Below are 26,278 nucleotides of genomic sequence, written 5' to 3'. Positions count from 1 at the left end.
GAGGGGGGGCGTTCAGGCGGCGAGGCCGCGGGGGGGGGCAGCGGGCATGGGGAGGCACTTTTCCTCTGCCCGGCAGAGCTCTGCGGGACCCCAGTCGGAGCTGGCCCGAGGAGGAGGAGGTGGATCCTAGGACCCAGGTGAGCGAGCCCCGGGGACACTGCTGCGCTCCGAGCCCGGCATGTATAGAGGGGAGCAGGGGCAGAGAGGCTGCTTTTGTCTGCTGTTCGGCAGCCTGTTGCTCAGGGGAGGGGGCAGCCTGTTGCTGTTGGGGGGGGGGTGGGGGGTGTGTGTGCAGGCGGCGAGGCCGCGGGGGCGGGGGGGGGGGCGTGGGGAGGCACTTTTCCTCTTCCCGGCAGCTCTGCGGGACCCCAGTCGGAGCCGGCCCGAGGAGGATCCTAGGACCCAGGTGAGCGAGCCCCGGGAATGCTGCTGCGCATGTGCGGGAGTTGCCTCACCCCGTTCATATCTAGGGATCCAACGTAAGTCGGGGACTGCCTGTATTGCAGCATCCCTGGGCAGAATCACTTTCCTATGAACAAGATGAGGATCCGAGAGGAGAAGCCAATTGCTGGGTCCATATTCCCCTATGGGGGTGGGGTAGCTATGGAATCAATGTCAGAGGAAATCCCCCATAGTGACACTTCTTGGTTTTTCTCTTTTCGAGGAAAAACTTTTTTTGTTTGTTTGTTTACAGGGATGTTCAAAATTGTGTTTGTGAGCTTAGCCTGACAGCAGGGGCTAGGTCTACACTATAATAAAGTGATCGAGTATTTTCCTAGCATGGCACAATATAGGATTTCTGTCTGCAGGGATAGAGTTTTGGGAAACCGTGATGGGAAATTAACTCATGCGTGTTCTGAAACCTCCACAGTTGTCCTTCTCACTCTTAAAAGCTGCAGAATGACATCCATGTTTTGCGCTGGTTTATCCCATTCTGCCGTGGATCAGGGAAGAGAAATGGCTGCAGTGGAGCCAGTTCAGGTAAGGATCATTGGGGTCTGCTTATGGATTCCTGCAGGAGGGAGATGGACTTTAAATACACAGGATATGGGGAAGCTTTGGGTCTGGTTTGAGGTTGGAGCAGGGCAGGAAATACACAGGGTGGAATCAAGGGCTAGTTTAATTTGTGCATCATGGCTAATTTAATTTGTAGCTTAGATTCTAGGAACAGACCCATGAGATCAGGAAGTGGAAAATCCCCTAATTTGTGAACTAGGAAACAATCCACCCATATTAGGCTAGGAAATCTGGCGCATGGTGGCACAAAAGATTGACCCGCCCCCTACGCTCACCATGGCAGTGGGAGTCACAGCAAACTAGCACCCCACTCTGCCTTGCCCCACCATCTTTTCCCATCTCAGCCTGCTGAACTTTGCTTCCCCACAACAGATTCTGGTCAGAATCCCAGTGCTGCAGCCTAACTAACCAGCAGCTCCTGTGAGATATGAAGGAAGCACCCAACTAGGAAGGCTTAGGGGCAGAGCCATCCCATCTATAGGATGGTTTAGGGGTGGCTGCGCAAGACCCCACACTTTGGGGTTCTCGTGGTAGCCTCCTCAACCATCCTATAGAAATGTCCCAGGGAATTAAAGTGGGCCTGGCACAGGGCAGCAGCAGGAGTTGGTCCTCTTCCGTGCACACTGTGGTGGCGGAAACTGGAGCAACCTGACAGCCTGCTAGGCTCTGCCACACCCTTCCCTCTACCAGCCTATTGCGCCTCTCTTCTCTGTGGCAGCAGGAAGCAGAGTGACCCAGCTCCAAGGTTTTCAGCTTCCTGCTGTTGCAGTGAAGCAGAGCTCAGCAGGCTGGGAGAGGGCAGTGTGGCAGAGCATAGCTGACTGCCAGGTTGCTTTGTCTGCTGTTGCCATGGTAAGTGCAGGAGGGGGGCCAATCCCTGGTGCCACCCTGAGCCAGGCTCCCTGTAATTCCCTGGCACATGTTGCTTGGGGGAGGGGATGGAGCATGGGGGGATGTGAGGAGTAGGGTGGTGCCTGTGGTGGGGAGTTGCCTGGAGTTCCCCTTTATATCCAACTCTTCATAATGAGGAGAGTGTTGGGCTTCCTCTCAGATGTTCTCCATGGACCCTGTTAGGAGCTCCATCTTGTATATAAGTGTCTTGCTAGTAGATGTGTGATTGGATTTGCTGAGAAAGACAAGGGGCTCTTCCTTTGTCCCCTCACCCTGGTATTTTCTGTATACTCTGAGCAGGATGGGGGTGGGACACTGACTGTGAGCCAGTCAGAGCTTCCATTGATTGGCTCCTTTCCCCTGTGACTATTGGGGCTTGTGACTGTGGTAACAGGTACTGAGTTGTGGGCTCTTGCCCTTTCAGGGACTGGTGACCTTCGAGGAAGTGGCTGTGTATTTCACCAGGGCAGAGTGGGCTCTGCTGGATCCCTCACAGAAAGCCCTCTACAGAGCCGTCATGCTGGAGAACTATGAGAATGTGACCTCGCTGGGTAAGGAGTCCTGTTCCCTCAGTTCTTGGAAGGGGAGATTACCTAGTATGGTACACGTCACCCCCTACAAGCACCCTCAATTCTGTGCTGTTTCAGCACCATGCCAACATGCCAGTGACACAGATTAGCACTCTATCCTTTCCTGCTATAGTGAGCGATGGGGAGATAGAGCACAGGAGTATTTTAGTACAATGTCAAACATCTTGTGTTTGTTAAGGTAAGACTGGGGTTTAGGTACAGCATAATGAACAGAAGCGTCTCACCCCTGCCCCTCATTCAGATATGGAGCCTGCTCCACCCAAAATCAGCTTAGACTTGGAAAATAACACCACTTCTGAGGCATTGCTCTCCCTTGCCCCTCACTGAGCCCTACTAGCAGGTGAGGCACCAGGCAGCTGACAGTCCTCAGGGCAAGAATTGCTCCTTGTGCACCTCTGCTATCACAGCCTATGGCACTGAGTCCTGAAATGGGGCAACTAGGTCCCTCAAAGTTCACATGCACCTCTCTTTATAGCACAGTCACAGCTCTGCCAAGTTGCTCCAAATAATTCCTCTGCCATCCATTGACAGCTACAGTTGACCCAGTGCACAAAGCTAGGGGCCATGCAGATAAATGCTGGTATTCCCAGTAAAGATGTTAAGAGGCAGGTAATCCACTAATTGTGTAATCAATTAAATGTTTGACTACGCGATTAGTCAGTAAGGGAAGGCTTCCTCCGTTCCGGCTTGCACTGTGTCCAAGAGCTACCCCTGCTGCAGCTCTGCAGCTTAAATGTAATAAGACCCTACTGCGCAGGCAGCCCGGCTCTTAGTACATTTAAAATGCAGAGGCGCAGCAGGGGTAGGCCCTGGACCCAGCGTGAGCCAGGATTGCTCAGTCCCAGCTCATGCTGGGTCCAGCAACTACTGTCTGTGGGGAGTCCTAGGCGGGAACTGGGATCCCCCCACGAATTGGGACTGCTGCTGCAAAGTAGCCCCTGTCCTCGGTAGGGATGTAAGGGACTAGTTGACAAGCAAATGCTTATCGGATAGTTGACTAGTGATTTGACTAGTCCAGGGGTGGCCAACCCATTCTGGATGAAGAGTCAAGATCTAGCTGGATCCAGCACGAAGAGCTGGGGCAAAAAGTTGTAGAGGAAACAAACAAAAAAAGGATTGGCCCTTTAAGAAGGCTTTTTGACGCTTTTTGGCCTCAGCAGGCTCCCGTCGGCGTTCACGGCCACCATATTGGATCCGTTTTGATCCGGACAGCTCCCTTACCCCAGTGAGCACAGGCGGTGTGGGGGTGGGTTTGTGAGCTGCACTGACGGGGGAAGAGCCGCATCTGGCTTGTGAGCGGTGGGTTGGCCATACCTGGACTAGTCACTTCCCCACCCCCTTACACTGTCTCTGTCAGAGAGAGGCAGCAAGGGGGGGGAGCAGGATCCCGTGATGGTTGGGAGAGCCAGCTTAAAAGCCGGTTCCCTCCCAGCACTCTCTCTGTGGGGAGAAAAGGGGGGAGGAAGCAGTGGGGAACTGGCAGTGCTTCTGCCTTTGAAATGTAGCAAGACTCTTGCTACATTTCAAAGGAGGACATGCCCATATTGACTAATTGAATAGTCGATGCAAATTATATCGACTCTTCAATTAGTTGATTAATCTAAATTTAACATCCTTAGTCTGTGGCCAGCCCCTGCCGCCACAAACAGAGGCTACTCTGGCAGTAGCCCCTGTCTGCGGGGGATCCTAACCTAGGCTTATCTGGTAGTAGACTACTCGCTTACATCACTAATTCCCAGCTGTGCAACTCACACAATGGCATGTTCTTAACCCTTCCTCAGATCGATGATAGATTGGTAAAATTTTAAGGCCTTAAGGGGTCATTAGGTTTAATGTGATCTATGTCAGTCAATAGAATTTCATCCAGGTACTGCAGTACTGAGCTTAAAATCTTGTATTTAAATCATCTTGAAAGAAAATTCTTCAGTTCCTGTGGCAGTTTAATCTTTGTCCCATCCTGTCAGAAATATTCCCAGTGGCTCTTTCCCACTACAGGGTTGTGGGTGGGAACAGAATTAAAGTTGCATTACAGGGGTGGCATATCCATTAACTTCATGTTCTGGTTTGCAGAGATTTAAGTTTAACTACCGCCCATGTGGTGAAAGGTATGAGACAGCCCCGAGCAACATGCCCATATTTTTATTCAAACACAGGATCTTGTTTGTGTTTTCCTTTAATTGCCTTTCTTGATGATTTTCATAACCTCTTCATTAATAATTGGCTCAGTATGCAAACTGGGATACCTCCCCCATCTGTCTTTTGCCTTATTCTTAGACTGTCAGCTCCGTGTGGCAGGGTCTCTTGTTCTGTGTGTCTAGAACATCCAGCACAATAGAATGATGATGAATGGCTGTGGCTATGAGCATTATGGTAATAAAAATAATAAATAACTGTGATTGGGATGGTCCAGGCAGTGGGAGGGGGGGTGTTGGAGAGCAGGGGAGTGTCCAGGTAGTGGTAGTTTTGCAGGGGGTGAGGGGCATAGGTTTGAGGTGAAGAGTTCCAGTGGGTAGGTACATCTGAGGGCAGGGAGAAGGAGATATTCCATAGAATAGGGTCTGTAGGGAGTTGTGATGCAATGGAGGTCTGGAAAAAATGGCAAGGAGTTGGATCAGGATGTTAAGGAACTAGGAGGGTTGGTGGGAGTGAAGTTTTTGTCCAGGAAATGAAAGAATTAGCAGTGCTCCCATTGGGATGGAACAGGACTGCTTGGAAGTCAGATGCAAAAAATACTTGGGGCAGTGGGAAGGCAAGATGGAAAATTAGTTGGGCAGCAGGAAATTTGAGGGAACGTCTAGGGAGGAAGCCTGTGGACAAGGAGAGGAGAGAACACAAGGAATAGGTGCTCCCTGGGCCCAAAGGAGTGGAAAGGGTTGAGAACAGCAGATGGAAGAGCAGTAGGCCTCATGAGTGAGTGAGTGAGCTAGCTAGCTGCACACTGTCCCTTTCCTCTTTTTATGCTTATAAGAAGAACACAATCTTTTTCAGGGGAAAAGGCAATACATTGTGTTTATTAAAAATACAGTATGAAAAGCAGCACATGCATTTACACACACAGGTCATGCAGATGATTTATAGTTACCAGTCTATCATGGCTCAAGTCAGTCTTACCAGCAAAGTAAGATTGAGCATGAGTGAAGAGTTGGGGTTAATCCATCGCAATTTGTGTGTCTGCAGAGTCTTAGCTTGCAGAACTGTACCCAGAGTGTCACAGCAAGAACACCCATTTTATACTCATGCAGTCCCATTTGAGTCTGTGGGTTTTGCAGTGTCATGCTGCAACCCCTCATATGTTAATCTTGGGGTTTTCCCACAATTATCCTTTGATGTTTATGGTCAGGCTTCATTTTCTCTTGTTTGTGGTCTCACCTTTGGGAGTGTCTGCCTGTCTCCAGAGCTTGGCTGTTCTGCTAATTTGTTCAGCTTCTGGCACTATGGATGTTCTCTGATCATCACCATGTTTCTCACATCTTCTTGACCACCTGGACATGTATGATAGCTTTCACACACATCCTCCGCTCACACCAAACAATCTACAGAGAATTTCCTGTTTAAACAATCAGTTTCAGACAGGATTACATACTTGCTAGAAGTCACAGTTTAGTTTGCAATGCAGACAAGAGGCACAACTTAGTTCTGTAATGCTAAAAAGAAGCAAGACCTTGCAAGAAACATTGTCTAATCATAAGAGTCAAGGTGATACCGAAATATACAGAACTTACAAGCAAGTCATTACATAGGACTTATTACTTATAGCAACACTAAAATACTACATTTTGGCAACATTCTCTCAGTTCCATCTCCCAGAAGGACTGACCCATCCTAGCACAGGCCTTGTCTACAATGGCATGTTTTGTCATCAAAAACTGCCTTTTGGCAACACAAACCTTTGAGCATCCACATTACAGTGTGATACCGTGACATAGTTGTTTTTGTTGATAAAACTTTCAGCCCAGAGAGGGACTTCTGCTGCTGCGCTGTCAACAAACCATGTGTGCTAGACTGAGTTTTGTCAATTTTATTGGTCTCCAGCGTATTTCCCACAATGCCATGTTTAGCCACTCTGGATGTTACCTTGAACTCGGCTGCCTTTCAGCTATGTAATTTTTACAAATAGAGATGCTCCCCTCCCACCTGCAAGCCCTGGGAAATTTAAATCAATTTCCTGTGGCACATTGTGTGTTGGTCCTCATTGCATCTTCTCTAGGAAACAAGGGTGGTGGCTACTGTTCGAAACACTCTCCTTCTTGAAGCAGTGCAGCACTTTTGGATCTAATCGGTGTGTGGGGTAAATAATCAGTGCAATTGGAGCTGCGAGTGACCCGTAAGAACTGGGACATGAATGCTTGCATTTCTCAAGCCCCACATATAAAGGGGTATAAGCGAGACACCCTACAATACAGAGCCAAGATCAAGGAACTCCATCAGGTCTATCACAAGGAAAAGGAGACAAACATCTGGTTTGGTGCTGCACCCAAAACATGCTGATTTTTATAAAGAACTGGATGGAATCCTGGGTAGGGATCCCAAGACCAAACCCCGGGACACTGTGGATAGTTTTCAGAGAACAGAGCCAGAAATTCTTGTCCCGGCTACACGAAACAAATTGATGAAGAGACTGAAGAGGGCCAAGAGGTGAGGGTCAGTCTGGTGACATCCTGAGCACCCAGCAGCAAGGAATTTGTTCTCAAATTTGTGAGGATGCTCAGCAATTCATCATTGAAGAGACGCCACATGTTGAAGCAATGGAAGGGACACAGGGTACATTAGTGTGCAGGCATTGTGGGTTGGGGCTGAGCAAGTGGTGAACATGCAGGGCAGTACAGAGGTGGTGCCCTAGTGAGTAGTGGCTGTGCAAGCACCTTGGATTGGGGGCTGAGTGGGCGGTGGCCATGCAGGCCGGTAAACTGCTCTGTGCAGTTGGAGAGGAGAGAGTGGCCATATGGAATGACCAGAGGCTATATTTCTATGAGCTGGCCAGCCCTCCCTGTGTCTTGTTTATGGCCAAACACAGCACTGATACATGCATGAATAGTGTTGGAAACCAAAAATGTAGACACCACGTAGATTCAAGCATGAGGGTTTATTACACACAGCGCTGGTGGAGAGCCACTTGGGCTCAGTGAACACTGCCAAACAAATAATTACAATAGACTATTTTGGGAGCTGATGGGTGGAGGGAAACGATGAGGTGGGAGTTCTCGAGCCCCTGGATAGGTTCTAGCAGCAGGGCATTATGTGCACAGTAGGGGTACGTCTAGACTACATGCCTCTGTCGCCAGAGGCATATAGATTAGGCTACCAGACATAGGAAAATGAAGCGGCGATTTAAATAATCGCCGCTTCATTTAAATTTACATGGCTGCCGTGCTGAGCCGACAAACAGCTGATCAGCTGCCGTAGTCTGGACGCGCGGGTGGCGACATCAAAGGTATTTGTCGACCACCCAGGTATACCTCAAATACCTTTGATGTTGCCACCTGCACGTCCAGACTATCGCGCTTAGCCGACAAACAGCTGATCAGCTGTTTGTTGGCTCAGCGCAGCAGCCATGTAAATTTAAATGAAGCGGTGATTATTTAAATCGCCGCTTCATTTTCCTATGTCTAGTAGCCTAATCTACATGCCTCTGGTGACAGAGGCATGTAGTCTAGACGTACCCTAAGACAATAGCCTGAAAGATTACATCGTAGTTCCGCCCATGGCTCAGGTTAACACGGATGCTAAAACACAGATGTGTCCCTTCTCCCCAGGGATTGCCTTACAAAGCATAGCTATATTCTGGTTGGGATTCATAGGAGAGAAGACGGTGCTTTCCCGGCAGGTGCAGAGTATGGTTCATAGGTGTTTGTCTAGGGGTATAAAACAAAGATATACGGTAAGATACACAGCAAACAATTATTTAGAATACAGGCAGTCCCCGACTTACGTCTATCCGACTTACGTCGGATCTGTAGTTACAAACGGAGGTCCTCGCTGCTGTGCGGCGCGGCAACACTGACGTCGCTTTGGCCAGCAGCGTGGCTACGCAAACAATGCTGCAGCATCCACGGCTAGTATAACTGCGTAGCAGTGAGGGCCTCCGTTCGTCATTACAATCGTAAGCATAGTTTTGTTGTCATGTAGCATTTTTTTCAGTCTGCAAACTCACACTGATGTGACTGAACATGCTGGGATATGAGAGAGCTGTGACAGTTTGTCTCTTGGCCGGGAGTCCTGATATTATGTAGGGTGCGAGAGGCTATTACATCCGCTTTGTCCATCTGTTCTAGCTTTTCCATCAGCTGCAGTTTAAGTGTCTCTGTAAACTTATAATCAAAGAAACTGCTAACAATTAGCAACTTAAATTAATAACAGTAAAATAATATGTCCATTCTACAAACACTTGGTAGTATTTGGTTCTGTTTTTTATAACTTAAATGCCAGTGAATTCATTTATTGTACCTATTCATGCTATGCAGCATTCTAGCTGACCGTGCTCCCTTTTCAATGCTCCAATCCCTGGATGTGCCAACAGCAGTGAGAGTGTGAGGTATATAAGTCCCTCTGTCAGCTCTGTGTAGTCACTGCAAGAATACACTTTTGCTGAGTACAGGCAGTCCCCGAGTTACGCGGATCCGACTTATGTCGGATCCACAGTTACGAACGGGGCCGTTCCTCTCCCTGGTCTCCTGCAGACCAGGGAGAGGAAGAAAAGCGGCGGAACACGTGGGCAGCGGACAGGGCTGTCCGCTGCCCACGCGCTCCGAGGCTTGGCTCTGCTTTGCCCCCCCTCCCCCGTCCCTCTGGTCTGCAGACCAGGGGGAGGGGAGGGTGGGGCAAAGCAGAGCCAAGCCGCGGAGCGCGCGATCAGCTGACAGCCCAGACGTGTCTGGGCTGTCAGCTGGCCGGGCGCTCCGCGGCTTGGCTCTGCTTTGCCCCACCCTCCCGTCCCCCTGGTCTGCAGACCAGGGAGGGGGGGGGGCAAAGCAGAGCCAAGCAGAGCCAAGCCGCGGAGCACGCGGTCAGCTGACAGCCCAGACGCGTCTGTGCTGTCAGCTGGCAGCGCGCTCCGGGGCTTGGCTCTGCTTTGCCCCCCCCTTCCCCCCCCGGTCTGCAGACTAGGGGAATGGGGGGGGCAAAGCAGAGCCAAGCCGCGGAGCGCGCGGTCAGCTGACAGCTGTCAGCTGGCCGCGTGTTCCGCCGCTTTGCTCCCTGTCCCCCTGGTCTGCAGACCAGGGGGACGGGGAGCAAAGCAAAGCCACGGAGCCCGAGGGCAGCAGGACAGCCACGGCGCGTCGGGGCTGTCCCGCTGCCCCCGCGCTCCGTGGGTTTGCTCCGGACACCTGTGGTACAGCAGCTGGGGCGCTGCCAGTTGGTCCCGTAGCGCCGCTCTGGGCACTACTGGACCAACCGGGCAGCACCCCAGCTTTTCTGCCCCAGGCGTCCTGATTCAGCCACTGCTGGTCAGATTCAGCAGCGGCTGAATCAGGACGCCTGGGGCAGAGCAGCTTGGGTGCTGCTGGGTTGGTCCAGTAGCGCCGAGGAGCGGCGGTGCTACTGGACCAACCCAGCAGCACCCCAGCTGCTCTGCCCCAGGCGTCCCCAAGTCAGCCTCTGCTGAAACTGACCAGTGGCTGACTACAGGAAGCCCCTGATCAGTTTCAGCAGCGGCTGAATCTGGATGCCAGTTCCGACTTACATACAGATTCAACTTAAGAACAAACCTACAGTCCCTATCTTGTACGTAACCCGGGGACTGCCTGTAATCCTCTTGGGGTGACCCCCCCTCCCCACCATCACTGGGTAGCCCGGCTCCTCACCATGTGCCCCAAGCCTCCACAGGCGCCAACACGCCAGTAAAGTTGAACTCACCCCCCTCCATCACTGGGTAGCCCGACTCCTCACTACGTTCCCCAAGCCTCCACAGGCACCATCTTAGGCGTGTAACTCCACTTCCTCTTCTATTGTGAAGGTCCTGCACCTGGCAATCCGCCCAGCTGGACTTCAAAACAAAGGTGCCTTGGGCCTGGCGTCCCGCTGAACAGAACCTGTGTACATACTGTACAGTGTTTTTTGCACCCTGCAACAATGCCTTCAAAACACAAATCTGATGCAAGTGCTGGTGATACAGCAAAGAAAAGAAAAACCATCACCATGGAAGATAAAGTAGAAATAATAAAGAGATCAGAGAGAGGTGAAACTCCATCATCCATTGGCAGAGCATGTGGTTACAGTCGGTCAACAATCGCAACAATTGTAAAACATAAAGGTAGAATAATGGAGCATGTGAAAGGCCATATCCCAATGAATGCTACAATTATTACCAAGCAACGCAGTGGTTTAATTATCGAGATGGAAAGGCTGCTGACAATTTGGATAGAAGACCAAAATCAGCGTAATATACCTATCCGTCTTTCTTTAGTGCGAGAAAAGGCTCGAAGCCTTTTCAATGATTTAAAAGCTACTCGCACAGCAAGTGAAGGTGATTGCAATGAAGAATTTGTTGCAAGCAAGAGTTGGTTCAATCGCTTTAAAAAAAGAACAAATTTGCATAATATTAAAGTTCAAGGTGAAGCAGCGAGTGCCGATGTCAGTGCTGCAAGTTCTTTTCCCAAGATATTGGAAGATATTATTGACGATGGAGGCTATTTGCCAGAACAAATCTTTAATGTAGGCGAAACTGGCTTGTTTTGGAAAAAAATGCCTGAGAGGACATACATTTCGAAAGAGGAAAAAAGTGCACCAGGACATAAGGCATCAAAGGACATGCTGACTTTATTACTTGGGGGTAATGCATCTGGGGATTTAAAGCTGAAACCTTTGCTAGTGCATCGCTCCCTAAATCCAAGGGCACTACGCAATGTCACTAAGGATTCTCTTCCTGTTATTTGGAGGACAAATTCAAAGGCTCGGGTTACATTTGCTATGTTTGAAGAATGGTTTTTGAACCATTTTGTCCTTGCTGTTGAACGTTATTGCTTGGGCAAAAACATTCCTTTCAAAATTCTCCTTCTCCTTGACAATGCCCCTGGACATCCAAACACTTTAGATGACATGCACCCCAATGTAAAGGTGGTATTTCTACCCCCCAACACCACATCACTAATTCAGCCAATGGCTCAGGGAGTCATAGCCTCCTTTAAGGCCTATTATTTAAGGAGGGCATTCTCACAAGCTGTCAGGGCTACCCAAAAGGATGAAATGACCTTAAGGGATTTCTGGAAAAGTTATAACATTTGTGATGCCATCAACAATATTGCTGATGCTTGGGATGAAGTAAAAGAGACAAATATGAGAGGAGTTTGGAACAAATTGTGCCCCCAATTCACAGAAGAATTTCTGGGGTTTACAGATGATGAAATCGCTGAAACCAGGCAAACTGTAGTTGCTATTGGTAATAAACTGCAGTTGGACATCACTGAAAATGATATCATAGAGTTACTCAACTCCAGTGGCAAAGAACTAACCAATGAAGACCTTATGGAACTAGAGCAGCAGATAGAATCTAGGGAAGAAAACCAGGACCTAGAAACTCTACAATTGAAAAAATTTTCTACAACAAAGTTAGCTGATGCTTTTCGTCTTATTGAAGCAGGAATGGCAAAGTTAGAGGAGCAAGATCCTGAAACAGAGAGGTTTGAAAAAGTTGACCGCACAGTTACCGAAGGTCTGAGATGCTACAGGGCTATTTATGATGAGAAAAAAAAAAGCTCTAAACAAACCTCCCTTGATGCCTACTTCAAGAAATTGACTCCAGCAGCAGAATCTGACTCTGACTCTCTAATACCAGTCCCATCCTCTCCAACAAGTCCATCATCCTCTACCAAGATTGTTTAAGGTTGTACTGTACAGTACTGTACAGTATTTGAAACGTTTAAGCATTTACATGCACAGTTAAAAATAAAGAATATGTTAAGACAAACATCTGTCCAAGTTGCATTTAAAGTAGAACTCCATGCAAATTTTTTTTTTTTTTTAAAGTTTTGGTTAGTTTGGTGTGGGGTTAGAGCCACTTGAGGTTTTACTGCTGTCTGTATCCTCATTAGAAAGATTTACAGGCAGTCCCCGACTTACGTGGATCCGACTTACGTCGGATCCCTAGATACGAACGGGGTGAGGCAACTCCCGCACATGCGCAGCAGCATTCCCGGGGCTCGCTCACCTGGGTCCTAGGATCCTCCTCGGGCCGGCTCCGACTGGGGTCCCGCAGAGCTGCCGGGCAGAAGAAAAGTGCCTCCCCACGCCCGCTGCCCCCCTCCCCCGCGGCCTCGCCGCCTGCACACACACACACCCCCCCTGCCAGCAACAGGCTGCCCCCTCCCCTGAGCAACAGGCTGCCGAACAGCAGACAAAAGCAGCCTCTCTGCCCCTGCTCCCCTCTATACATGCCTGGCTCGGAGCGCAGCAACGTCCCCGGGGCTCGCTCACCTGGGTCCTAGGATCCACCTCCTCCTCCTCGGGCCAGCTCCGACTGGGGTCCCACAGAGCTGCCGGGCAGAGGAAAAGTGCCTCCCCACGCCCGCGCCCCCCCCCCCCTCCCGCGGCCTCGCAGCCTGCATGCCCCTCCCTCCCCCCCTGCCAGCAACAGGCTGCCCCGAACAGCAGACAAAAGCAGCCTCTCTGCCCCTCCTCCCCTCTATACATGCCTGGCTCGGAGCGCAGCAGCGTCCCCGGGGCTCGCTCACCTGGGTCCTAGAATCCACCTCCTCCTCCTCGGGCCAGCTCCGACTGGGGTCCCACAGAGCTGCCGGGCAGAGGAAAAGTGCCTCCCCACGCCCGCTGCCCCCCCCCCCCCCCCCCCCCGCGGCCTCGCAGCCTGCACGCCCCCCCTCCCCCCCTGCCAGCAACAGGCTGCCCCCTCCCCTGAGCAACAGGCTGCCAAACAGCAGACAAAAGCAGCCTCTCCGCCCCTCCTCCCCCTATACATGCTGGGCTCCCTGGGCAAACAAAGACTCCACCAAAACAAAGTGCTGGCCTCATTGTGTTAGCAAAAAAAGGACCCTCCTCCTAGAACCCTGGGTGGTGTGTGGAAATAAAGCTATTAGCTCAAAGCATGGTGCAGAGCTGTTTGGTATTTGATGAGTTACTCCTTTAGTCCTGAGTTTGTCACAGGGACAGAAATAGATGTGAAATCTTCTGAACAGGGGAACAGACAGCAAAACAAACATTAGAGGGGAGTTAACCTTTCCCTATGCTATCCAAAACTAAAAAAAATGTTTGGCTAGAGTTTCCCCTACAATATGTACCAGTTCCGACTTACATACAAATTCAACTTAAGAACAAACCTACAGTCCCTATCTTGTACGTAACCCGGGGACTGCCTGTAATCTCATTTCCTGTCCTTGAGACAACAGGAAGTGAGGGGAAATCTACCCCAGGAAGGGAAATTCACTCCTGTAAGAGTTATCATGGGAAAAAGGTGTCTCCACTGAAGCTTTATTGCCAATCTTTCTTTCGAAGACAACCCAAAATATTCAGAATCCAATTGTCATGGACCGAAAGTGATGTGAATCTTCTGAACAGGGGAACAGACAGCAAAACAAACATTAGAGGGGAGTTAACCCTTCCCTATGCTATCCAAAACTAAAAAAAATGTTTGGCTAGAGTTTCCCCTACAATATGTACCAGTTCCGACTTACATACAAATTCAACTTAAGAACAAACCTACAGTCTCTATCTTGTACATAACCTGCCTGGTAGATTTACACATTTGAATCCTTAGAGGGAGTGTCATTTTACAGCCTTTTCTGGATTCATGGTTGGCTTTGGGAATGTGGCTGTTGTCTCTCTGGATGGCAGACTATGAGGCCTTTTTCAGGGTTCTAACCTTGTATGTGTATGTGATACTCATGATAAGGGTGCTTAGTTATGATTATCCACCTAGTGTTATACTGCTTTCATTTGGGATAAACAGACAGGGTGTTTTCTGTATCATCCTGCTTTTTTAGAGCTTCCTGTTATCTGTTTTGGCCTTGTGTCTGTTCTAACTGAGCAGCAGGCCTCTGAGGGAAAGCTTAGTCAGAGACCATAATTTATGGTCTTACCTATATATCAAAGAGCTACTGGCTATTTCTACAGTGGTTTAAAAACCTGTCCCTACAGATAGCAATAGAATCTTGCTGAGAAATGGTGTCTAAGGTTCGCCTGATGTACTTATTAATTTTGTCACGGAGATTGCATAGCAGGCCTGCCATTGCCCCACCCCACTTGTATGACACTTTCCCAAATCAGTTCTCCATGTGTGCTGCTGGAATCAAGGCAGCATCCTATTTGGCTGCATAAGGACTAGGGAGCCCTCCACTCACCTGCAAAAGCTCAGCTCATGATTGCTAGTTAATCTTCCGCAGGTCTATATCAGCAAGAGTGACTGCAGCTGGCAGACAAGTGTAGGATTATCAAAAATAATGTCCTTGTATGACTGCTGCACAACCATGGTCTATACTTTCTTGGTGAGTCATAAGCAACCCTTTTCCCCAAAGTCACCATGATCACAGTGTCTGCAGAGATCTGTGTTAACTTCCCACTTTGTTGGATTAGCCTAGAGGCTTTCTTCAGGTGCATGAATGTTTGTTACATTTCACTATCTTTACCATGAAAATTACAGTCACTCTGTTAATGGTTACTTTTGCAGACTAGAACTTGAGAACTCAGCCATCTTGTACAACATCAGAGTGTATATGGCAACTGAGAAAAAACAAGCAAAAGACGGATGGTGATCTGGTGAAAGATTTGTTGGGTCACTCAACAAGTCAGTCACAGGAAAAAAGAGCACCAAAGAGAACAGAGATGAGCTACAGAAAGGGAGCAAAGAGATAGGGGCAAGGAGCAGAGAGAGTGAAAAGGAGATGGGAAGAGGGAGCAGAGACAAGCGATCACTGAGCGCATGCTACAGCTCAGGAAGAACCAAAATGACATCATGAGGAGTATAATTGTGATGAATAATAGAGACCATAACCAGAGGCTTCCTATGCAGTTCTGTCTTGCCAGTAACCATGCACCTACTCTCGCCCTCCCTCATATCATCATTCATGACTGCAAAGCTGCAATTCTGTATTGAGCAACACTTTTTCTACACCCATACACTTATCACAATCCAGTAATGGTTTTTTTCTCTTACACTCCACTTCCTGTGAAAGTACTGGTGACAGCTAGACATTAACACAGCTGTGAAGTTTGCAAAGACAAATATGTATGTTGCCATGAGTTCTTATTTTGTGCTAAACAATCCACACCAACCACTCTGGCCTGAACCATTTGGTACCATGGGAATGCCTTGCTTAGACATGGGAAAGCAATTCCCCCTACCCCAGAAATCTCAGGCCCTGTCATGGTTACTCAGAACCTCCCTGATATTGATGGCCAACCTATGTGCTCCTGTGACAACTCAAGTATCTGGCTGTTTAAAGTGTGTGCCCAAGAGTCATGCCTCAGCGCTCCATCTACAGGGAAACACTTCACCCTTAATGTCACAGAAATGATGTAAGCAATAGTATGAAGCCGCCGCCTTGGGGATATAATTATGGTAACCATATTTTCCAAACCAAAAATGAGGACACATCATATAAAGGCCCTACCATCAATCAAATGTCAACCACACCCTTGGCCCCATTAGCTATGCCCCTGAGCCCTTAGGCCCAGCCTGCCACAGGAAGTCCCACCACTGGGGTTGTACTTCCAGAGGCAAGATGGACACATGACTGGAAGTAAAGGGTGTCATGTGACCCTTGAAGAACTCCCACTGTATTCTACCAATAGGGATGAATTTGGGCCCCATAGACCCACCCCAAGAGCAGATTTGACCAATCAGGGAGTTCTGGGATAGGGTGATCAGTCTGGAAGTGGGTCATGTGACCCTAAGAACTCCACCTCCTGCTAATCAGGATGGATTCAGGTCCCATAGGACCACCTCGAGTGGATTTGACCATGGGGACACGTGATCTGTAAAAGGATGTTTTTTTAATTTGTGAATTTATGTATATGAAAAGTCTTACAAAAGTATAAAAATGTTAAACCACATTCAGTTATATATTTAGCAAATCATCTTAATTGAAAAGAATATAATTACATGAAAAAATATAAAATTCAGGAAAAAATAAATATGTATCCGTTAATACAATACAGGCAGTCCCCGGGTTACGTACAAGATAGGGACTGTAGGTTTGTTCTTAAGTTGAATTTGTATGTAAGTCGGAACTGGTACATATTGTAGGGGAAACTCTAGCCAAACATTTTTTTTAGTTTTGGATAGCATAGGGAAAGGTTAACTCCCCTCTAATGTTTGTTTTGCTGTCTGTTCCCCTGTTCAGAAGATTTCACATCTATTTCTGTCCCTGTGACAAACTCAGGACTAAAGGAGTAACTCATCAAATACCAAACAGCTCTGCACCATGCTTTGAGCTAATAGCTTTATTTCCACACACCACCCAGGGTTCTAGAAGGAGGGTCGTTTTTTTGCTAACACAATGAAGCCAGTACTTTGTTTGTTTTGGTGGAGTCTTTGTTTGCCCAGGGAGCCCAGCATGTATAGGGGGAGGAGGGGCGGAGAGGCTGCTTTTGTCTGCTGTTTGGCAGCCTGTTGCTCAGGGGAGGGGGGCAGCCTGTTGCTGGCAGGGGGGAGGGGAGGGGCGTGCAGGCTGCGAGGCCGCGGGGGAGAGGGGGCAGCGGGCGTGGGGAGGCACTTTTCCCCTGCCCAGCAGCTCTGTGGGACCCCAGTCGGAGCTGGCCCGAGGAGGAGGAGGTGGATTCTAGGACCCAGGTGAGCGAGCCCCAGGGACTCTGCTGGGCTCGGAGCCCGGCATGTATAGAGGGGAGGAGGGGCAGAGAGGCTGCTTTTGTCTGCTGTTCGGCAGCCTGTTGCTCAGGGGAGGGGGCAGCGTGCAGGCTGCGAGGCCGCGGGGGAGGGGGGGGGGGCAGCGGGCGTGGGGAGGCACTTTTCCTCTGCCCGGCAGCTCTGTGGGACCCCAGTCGGAGCCGGCCCGAGGAGGAGGAGGAGGATCCTAGGACCCAGGTGAGTGAGCCCCGGGAATGCTGCTGCGCATGTGTGGGAGTTGCCTCACCCCGTTTGTATCTAGGGATCCGACGTAAGTCGGATCCACGTAAGTCGGGGACTGCCTGTATTTACATTGTCATTGTCAATTTTGTCATGCGGAGCTCTGGCCAGGCAAACTCCCAGGCTGAGGCCTTGCTCTCAAGGCCTGAGGGGGGCACTGGGGTTGCAGGGAGATCAACAGGGTGAAGAATGCAGCAGGTTCATAGCCCTTGCCAATGATGAGTGGCTATTTCAGACTGCAATTTACCACTGAGGCAGGGACTAACTGACTGGCAGAGGGTCACTGAGGCAAGGTGGGTATGGAAATTTGGGGTTCCCTAGGAGGGGAGGACCTCAAAGTAATAGGAAAGAGCACTATGGGCAGGAAGGGACACGAGGTCAGAACCAGTGCAGGAGACAGGTAACTCAGGGTGAGACACTGGCCAGCAGAAGGTGCTCCAAAGCTTGAAAAGCTAATTCCCAGGGAGACCAGCAAGAGGTCCTGCACCACAGAGGCACAGCCTGTCAGAAATAAGCAAATGCATTTTGTCATCATGGATGGTGGCTGGTGGTCCACAGAAAGGCTTGCATTGAGCAGGGTGGTCCCTGGGTCAAAAGGTTTGAGAACCATTGACTTAGGTAAACACTGGGGTAAAGCAGTTTGGTTGTGACACCACCTGCTGTTGTGTTGGGTGATACAGCCAGTCTCTCCAGGCTCTGACATCTCCAATAAAGCAATGTGAAAAAGGCCAACCCAAGCGGATTGCTAGGGGGCACTGCAGTTCCCACAGCTGCCAGCCTATACCCCATGGGCAGGGCTTGACAAATAATGCAATCTACTCGCCCGTGGTGAGTAGATTGCAACCCGGAAGAGCCGGGTTCAGGCGATCTGCACGTGCACAGAATGATCTGTGTATGCGCAGATCGCCGGACAATGCGGCTGGCAAGCGGGACTCGCTGCGGTTCAGCGAGCCCTGCCCATGGGTGGCAACCCATCACGCTCCATCAGACACATAGAAACAGATTGTTTTCTCCCTTAACTAATTCTGGGGTTTATCATTTCCCTCTGGGATCTCAGCACAATATTCTCTATTGCTTGGGTTACCACATTGACAGCCTTAGCCAGATGGAAAACATCATTCACAACAAGCATTTCAGTGGGGCTATCTTTTATCATTCCCACAGATCACTTTCCAAATTGTTTTTAATCACAGAAACCTGTGCAACAGAATCTTTCCATCACACGGATTCCTGCCCATTGATTTTGACTCTTAATTAGGGATGTAAGCGACTAATCAACTATCTGATAAGCATAAGCTGAATAGTGACTCAACTAGTTGCTCCCCCCCTTGCTCCCTCTATCAGAGGCAGCAAGGTGGGGGAGCAGGAGCCAGTACTAGGGAGAGCTGGCTTAAAAGCCTGTTCCACCCCAGCACCATTTCCACACGGGGCAGGAGAAGCAGAGTTGTAGCAGAAGACTGGGCACAAGCTGGGAATCAGCTGATTCCCAGCTTGCACCTGGTCCCAGATGCTGCACCTCTGCTTTTTAAATGTAGTAAGAGCTGTTAGGCTCTTCGTACATTAAAAAGCAGAAGTGCAGTTGGTGGATGGGATGTGAGCTGGGAATCAGCTGTCCCCGCTTGCACCCGGTCCCTCCCGCTGCACTTCAGCCTTTTAAAAGTATTAAGGCTCTTAATACATTTAAAAGGCAGAGCCACAATGCAGTTTCCCACCTTATCAACTAATTGACTACTCAATGGAAATGCCATCAACTAGTTAATAAGTTGATTAAATGCAATTTAACATCCCTAATCTTAATATGCACTATATTTGGCTGTGTAGAACCGGTTCTCCCAAAATTTGTCAGGTAAACTTCAGATGCTTTGGTACTAATAATAGCTACATTAACATGGATTGGTTGGGGCTTTTTTTTTCTTCAATTAAAAGCACTTATTTTTCATGTGCTCAGTGAAATTATACTGATAACACCTTTTTGGGCTTTCTTTCTTCCTAGAAAGTTTGTGATGGAAATTATGAGGACAGGAATGACTTGAGGGAGGGAACTGTGTGGACTCGTAACTACCATCATTTCCCACAGTCTCTCTCATATGCAAGGTACAGCTGTTCCCAGCTATGTATTCCTCCGTTGAAAGGAGATGTCAGTGACTCTTTGAGCCGTCTATAATTTTTCTTATCCTCAGCAGTTTTGTGGGTAGTTCAGTCCCTCATATACAGTGTGTTCTGGACCTGTGAGGACGTCGGGACCTGGCCCTGGGATTTCACTGGTTTCCTAAGGATTTGGTTTGAGTTAATAGAATTTTTTATGATAAAGTCGTATAGATTTACCTGGTATCCTTTGTTTTCTTTCATCTGAGCAGGGCTTCCCGTTTCCAAACCTAATGTGGTCTCCCCGCTGGAACAAGATGAAGAGCCATGGGTCCCAGATCTCCAGGGTTCAGATGAAAGAGAGATCTTGAAAAGTCCCTGCATAGGTAATGAATTATTAAACCTACTCAGAATTGTAGGGAAAGACTTAAAGGAAGTATCTGGGATACCCTGTGAAGAGCTTGTAAGCTTTTTGGTTTTAGATTTACCCTCAGCAAATGTTCTATCTAGGGCTGTCAATTAATGGGCATTAACACAGGGCAGAATTAACACATTAAAAAATTAATGCATATTAATCACAGAGGTTGGCAAACCAGCATGAGGTGCTCTGGAGACCAGCTCTGGTAAGGCGCAGTAATGCAAACCGCCCCCAGAGGGCGCACAGAAAAAAGAAGCCGCGAGAAAGGGAAAAAAAACTGAAGCTGTCCCAACTCCAGCGGAGAAGTAAACAAGAAGTAAAGACCCTGACACCCATCCCTTTCCCCTCCCAGGTGACCATATTTTTTTAAAATAAAACAGCTGGGGGCGGGGGCTTACCCAAGCCACCCCTTCCGCTCTGGCAGAGCTCACTCAAGCCACCTTTTCTTTGCCTCTGGGACTGATCCTCCCCCCACATCTGATTCTGGGGCTGAGTCCCCCCTCCCGAACTCTGCATTGCCCATGGTGGGGTCTACCCCTCCAGCCTAGGGGCTGACCCCTCCCCGAGATTGGGGGCTGACTTCCACCCCGAGTCCTGTGCCACCTGCATTTGGGGGCTGACCCCTTCCCCTCCCCAGACTCTGCACTGTCCACAGCAGAGTCTACCCCCCCTGCAGAAACTAGAAAACCCAAACCACCAAAAAAAATCAATCTTCTGCTGGTGGCATCTGATTCAGATGACGAAAATGAACATGCTTCAATCCACACTGTTTCGGGTCGTTATCGAGGAGAACCCATCATCAGCATGGATGCATGTCCTCTGGAATAGTGGTCGAAGCATGAAGGGGCATATGAATCTTTAGCGCATCAGGCACATAAATATCTTGCTATGCTGTACCATGTGAAAGCTTGTTTTCACTAGCAGGTGATATATTGTAAATGAGAAGCACACAGTATTATCTCCCACAAATGTAAACAAGCTTGTTTGTCTTAGTGATTGGCTGAAAAATAAGTAGGACTGAGTGGACTTGTATGGTCTAAAGTTTTACATTGTTTTATTGTTAAGTGAAGTTATTCTTGTTTACATAATTCTACATTTGTAAGTTCAGCTTTCATGATACAGTTTGCACTACAATACTTCAGTGAGGCGAACTGAAGTTTTTTTACAGTGTAAATGTTTTGTAATAAAAATAAATATAAAGAGAGCACTAAACACTTTGTTTTCTGTGTTGTAATTGAAATCAATATATTAAAAGATGTAGAAAACATCCAAAATATTTAAATAGATAGTATTCTTATTATTTTTTACAGTGTTATTAATCACAATTAATTTTAAAATTGTGATTATTTTTTTTAATCGCTTGACAGCCCTAGTTATATCCTTAAGTCAGATGTGGCTCATGGCTTCCCACAGATCCTCTCTGACACTTGGTAGTAGCTTCCTCCCTTCACACTTAGGGCAGGTCTACACTACACCAGAAATTCAACTTAAGATATACAACACCAACTACAAGACTTGTGTAGCTGGAGTTAACATACCTTAAACCAAATTTCTGGGGTAGCCCGACTATGGGAGGTCAACAGAAAGGACTCTCCCGTTTACTTCCCTTACTTCTCACAACTCCAAAGAGTTCTGGGATTAACAGGGGTGGACTCAGTATTGAATTTAGACCAGTTAAATTGAACCCTAGAAGAGCAATGTCTGGAGCATTGACTTCTTGGAAGTATAGACAAGGCCTGAGAATATGGATGGGATATGCAGGCAAAATTGATCACCTTACTTTTCTCTTTGGGGGAAGAATATGGGTGAATTCAGCTCCTTGTTTTTATTTGACATCTATCCAGCACTTACTTTGGTTTGATCTTCCCCTTTTCATCCGTGTTTGAGGTTTTTTTTCTGTATTACAGCAGGTGATGCAATGGTGAGTGACAACGTGGAGCAGAATTCGCAGCAGACAGATGGTGATCAAGTGGAACAATGTGGATTATTATCACAAAGATCCAACGTGAATATATCCAGGAGTCATGAACAGGGAAAAGCCTGTGAGAGTCAGCAAAAATCAGAGGGAGAGCAGAGAAACCAGGTAGGAGAAAAAATGAGTAAATCAGTTTACTGTCATGGCTCTCGGAAGGACCTCATGGACTCCACAACCCAACAGAAAATTCTCTGGGGAAAGAGAAAAAATACATGCACTGAGAGTGGAAAAGGTTTCATTCACAGCTCAACCTTTATTAGGCATCAGAGAATTGACACAACTGAGAAACCCTATGAGTGTGGTGAGTATGAGAAAAACTTAACTGAAAGCTCATCCCTGATCTATCATCAGAGAATACATATGGGGGAGAGAACCTATGAATGTTGTGAGTGTGGAAAACGCTTCACGCACAACTCAACCCTTATTAGGCATCAGAGAATCCACACAGGTGAGAAACTCTCTGAATGCTGTGAGTGTGGAAAAAAGTTCACTGATTGCTCAGCCCTTATTACGCATCAGAGAATCCACACAGGAGAGAGACCCTATGAATGCTGTGAGTGTGGAAAACGCTTCACTCACAGCTCAGCCCTTAATACTCATCAAAGAATCCACACAGGAGAGAGACCTTATGAATGTTGTGAGTGTGGAAAACGCTTCACTCACAGCTCAACCCTTACTACTCACCAGAGAATCCATACAGGAGAGAGACCCTATGAATGCTGTGAGTGTGGAAAACGTTTCACTTACAGTTCAGCACTTATTAGGCATCAGAGAATCCACACAGGTGAGAAACTTTATGAATGCTGTGAGTGTGGGGAAAAGTTCACGCACAGCACAGCACTTACTACACATCAGAGAATCCACACAGAAGAGCAATCCTATGAATGCTGTGAATGTGGGGAAAAATTCACTGAGTGCTCAGACCTTATTACCCATCAGAGAGTCCACATAGGAGAGAGACCCTATGAATGCTGTGAGTGTGGAAAACGCTTCACTCACAGCTCAACCCTTACTACTCATCAAAGAATCCACATGGGAGAGAGACCATATGAATCCTGCGAGTGTGGAAAACGCTTCACTCACAGCTCAGCCCTTATTAGGCATCAGAAAGTCCACACACATAAGAAACTCTATGAATGCTGTGAGTGTGGGAAAAAGTTCTCTCACAGCTCAGCCCTTACTACTCATCAGAGAATTCACACAGGAGAGAGACCCTATGAATGCTGTGAGTGTGGAAAACGCTTCACTCAAAGTTCAACCCTTACTACTCATCAGAGAATCCACACTGGAGAAAGACCCTATGAATGCTGTGAGTGTGGGAAACGCTTTATTCACAGCTCAGCCCTTATTAGGCATCAGAGAACCCATATGGGTGAGGAACCCTATGAATGCTGTGAGTGTGGGAAAAAGTTCAATGAACGCTCAGACCTTACTACTCATCAGAGAGTTCACATGGGAGAGAGACCTTATGAATGCTATGAGTGTGGGAAAAAGTACACTAAGTGCTCAGCCCTTACTACTCATCAGAGAGTCCACATGGGAGAGACGCCCTATGAATGCTGTGAGTGTGGGAAAAAGTTCACTAAGTGCTCATCCCTTACTGCTCATCAGAGAATCCACACGGGAGAGAAACCCTATGAATGCTGTGAGTGTGGAAAACGCTTCACTTACAGCTCAGCTCTTACTGCTCATCAGAGAATTCACACAGGAGAGAGACCCTATGAATGCTGTGAGTGTGGAAAACGCTTCACTCATAGCTCAACTCTTACTATTCATCAGAGAATTCACACAGGAGAGAAACCCTATGTATGCTGTGAGTGTGGAAAAAGCTTCACTAACAGCTCAACCCTTATTAGGCATCAGAGAATCCACACAGGTGAGGCAACCCCATTAATGCTGTGAGTGTGGGAAAGAGTTCACTCAGCACTAATACCTCAATACTCATTAGGGAATCCACACAAGGGAGAGATCCTATGAATGCCATAAAGGTGGAAAAACTTTCACTCAGACGTCAGCCGTTACATATTAGAGAATTTACAAGGGAGCTCAGCACAATAAACACCTTTAGAGCTATGAAAACGTATTTTCTTTTGCTAATTCTTCTGTAGTAATCTTTACAACTGTTTGAACTATTTGAACCATGATCCCTCAACTTGTCCAAGTAATTTGGTCATTTTTGCCTTTTGCAGTTTGCCCTGTTTTGGGGTAGACCTTCTTATCTTTTCCATCCACTCTGTTGTCCCATGAGTAATGGGAGTAGATTCCTCCCTCTAGGAAATTGGGAGCATCACATTTATATTGTTCTTCCTATTGCAGTGTTGATAGTCAACAATCGTGGAATCATAAAATACTAGAACTGGAAGGCACCTTGAGAGATCATTAGGTCCAGTCCCCTGCCCCCCATGGCAGGACCATGCACCGTTCGATCATTTCTAAGAGATGTCAATCCAATCTGCTCTTAAATATCTTCACTGATGGAGATTCCACAACCTCCCTAGGCAATTTATTCCAATGTTTAGCACCCTGACAGTTAGGAAGTTTTTTCTAATGTACAACCTAATCCTCCCTTGCTGCAATTTAAGCTGATTGCTTCTTCTCCTTGATGATATTGACCTCTGATGATAGGACAATAATTTTTCTCCCTCCTCCTTGTAACACCCTTTCAGATATTTGAACTGTTATCATGTTCCCTCTTAGTCTTCTCTTTTCCAAACTAAATAAGCCCCATTCCTTCAGTCTTCCCTCATAGCTCATGTTTTTTAAACCTTTAATAATTTTTGTTGCTCTTCTCTGGACCTTCTCCAATTTCTCCACATCTTTCTTGAAATGTGGTGCCCAGAACTGGACAAAATACTCCAACTGAGGCCTAATCAGTGCAGAGTAGAGCAAAACAATGACTTTTCATGTCTTGCTCCCAACATTCCCGTTAATGCATCCCAGAATCATGTTTGCTTTTTTTTTGGGGGGGGGGGGCAAGTGTCCTACTGCTGACTCATATTTAGCTTGTGGTCCACTATGACCCCTAGATCCCTTTCTGCAGTACTCTTTCCTAGACAGTCACTTTCCATTCTGTGTGTGAGAAACTGATTGTTCTTTCCTAAGTGGACTACTTTGCATTTGTCCTTATGAAACTTCATCCTATTTACCTCAGACTATTTCTCTAGTTTGTCCAGATAATTGTGAATTATGAACCTATCCTCAAAAGCAGTTGCAAGCCCTCACAACTTGCTATCATCTGCAAACATAATAAACGTTCTCTCTGTGCCCTCATCTAAATCGTTGATAAAGATATTGAATAGAACCAGTCCCAAATGGTTATCCAGCCAGTTATGCACCCATCTTACAGTAGCCCCATATCGGTTGTATTTCCCTAGTTTATTGATAAGAAGGTCATGCAAAACCATATCAAATTCTTTACTAAAGTCTAGGTATACCATGTCCACCACTTCTTCAGTAGCCACAAGATTTGTTATCATATCAAAGAAAGCTATCAGATTGGTTTGACATAGGACTTGTAAAGGAGTAGTCGACTAATTGACTACCCAGTTAGTAGGTGGTCGAGGCAACTACTTGCTTCCCCCCTTGCTGCCTCTGTGTCAGAGGCAGCAAGGGGGGGGGGGGCAGGAGGTAATGCTGGGGGAAGCTTGCTTAAAAGCCAGTTCCCTCCAGCCCCATCTCTGTGAGATGGGGGAGCACAGAGCTGCAGCAGGGTTAGCTCCCAGAGCTGGTGTGAACTGGGAATGCTTATGAAGGGGCCAGACTGGCACAGCAGTGGGAGGAGGGAAAATGAAGGCTTAGGCTGGAATGGCAGGGGAGGGAGAAGGGACCCAGTCTGGCGGGGGATGGGGAAGAAGAAGGGACCCAGGCTGGCGGTGGGGAGGGGAGGAGGGAGAAAGGGCCCGGGCTGATGGGGCCACAGCTCAGCCCTCCCCCGTGGCCGGGGAGGAGAATCAGGGTTGCCTACTACCTGTGAGAGGGGCGTTGGTGAGCTCAGCAAGCAGCGGGCACAGCCCCCTAGTTATATTTAAATTAAGAGGAGCTGAGGCAGGAAAAGTCTTTTCCCTCTCCATGACAAAGGATGAGGATTGGCTAACTCAGAGATTCCCTCCCACATCACTCCCAAAGTGTTACCTTCTATCTGAGCCATGCAGTGTTTATTTTCACATTCTGTCCCTCAATCTCTGAGGATATGTCTACACTGCCACCCTAGTTCGAACTAGCGTGGCTAATGTAGTCATTTGAACTTGCAAATAAAGCCCGGGATTTAAATA

General features: G+C 47.9%; 1 protein-coding gene and 1 long non-coding RNA gene across 2 annotated transcripts; one reads left to right on the top strand and one right to left on the bottom strand.

Moving 5' to 3' along the window:
- Positions 1 to 455: 455 nt before the first annotated feature.
- LOC102444365 (uncharacterized) lies at positions 456 to 26,278 on the top strand. Its single transcript, XM_075907147.1, is given in 6 exon segments — positions 456 to 479; positions 872 to 981; positions 2,333 to 2,459; positions 19,887 to 20,000; positions 21,940 to 23,888; positions 23,891 to 26,278. Coding segments are annotated over 5 exon segments (2,496 nt in total). The 5' UTR covers positions 456 to 479; positions 872 to 900; the 3' UTR covers positions 24,116 to 26,278.
- LOC142819507 (uncharacterized) lies at positions 8,130 to 22,009 on the bottom strand. Its single transcript, XR_012897438.1, has 3 exons — positions 21,884 to 22,009; positions 19,855 to 19,992; positions 8,130 to 8,350 (listed from the first exon to the last, which is right to left on the bottom strand). It is a non-coding gene; the product is annotated as an uncharacterized LOC142819507 (long non-coding RNA).

The sequence above is a fragment of the Pelodiscus sinensis genome, chromosome 24 (genome assembly GCF_049634645.1).
Source record: "Pelodiscus sinensis isolate JC-2024 chromosome 24, ASM4963464v1, whole genome shotgun sequence".
In the NCBI taxonomy this organism is placed as follows: domain Eukaryota; kingdom Metazoa; phylum Chordata; order Testudines; family Trionychidae; genus Pelodiscus; species Pelodiscus sinensis.
The sequence above is the reverse complement of the archived record's forward strand: the minus strand, read 5'-3'. Positions and strand labels throughout refer to the sequence as shown.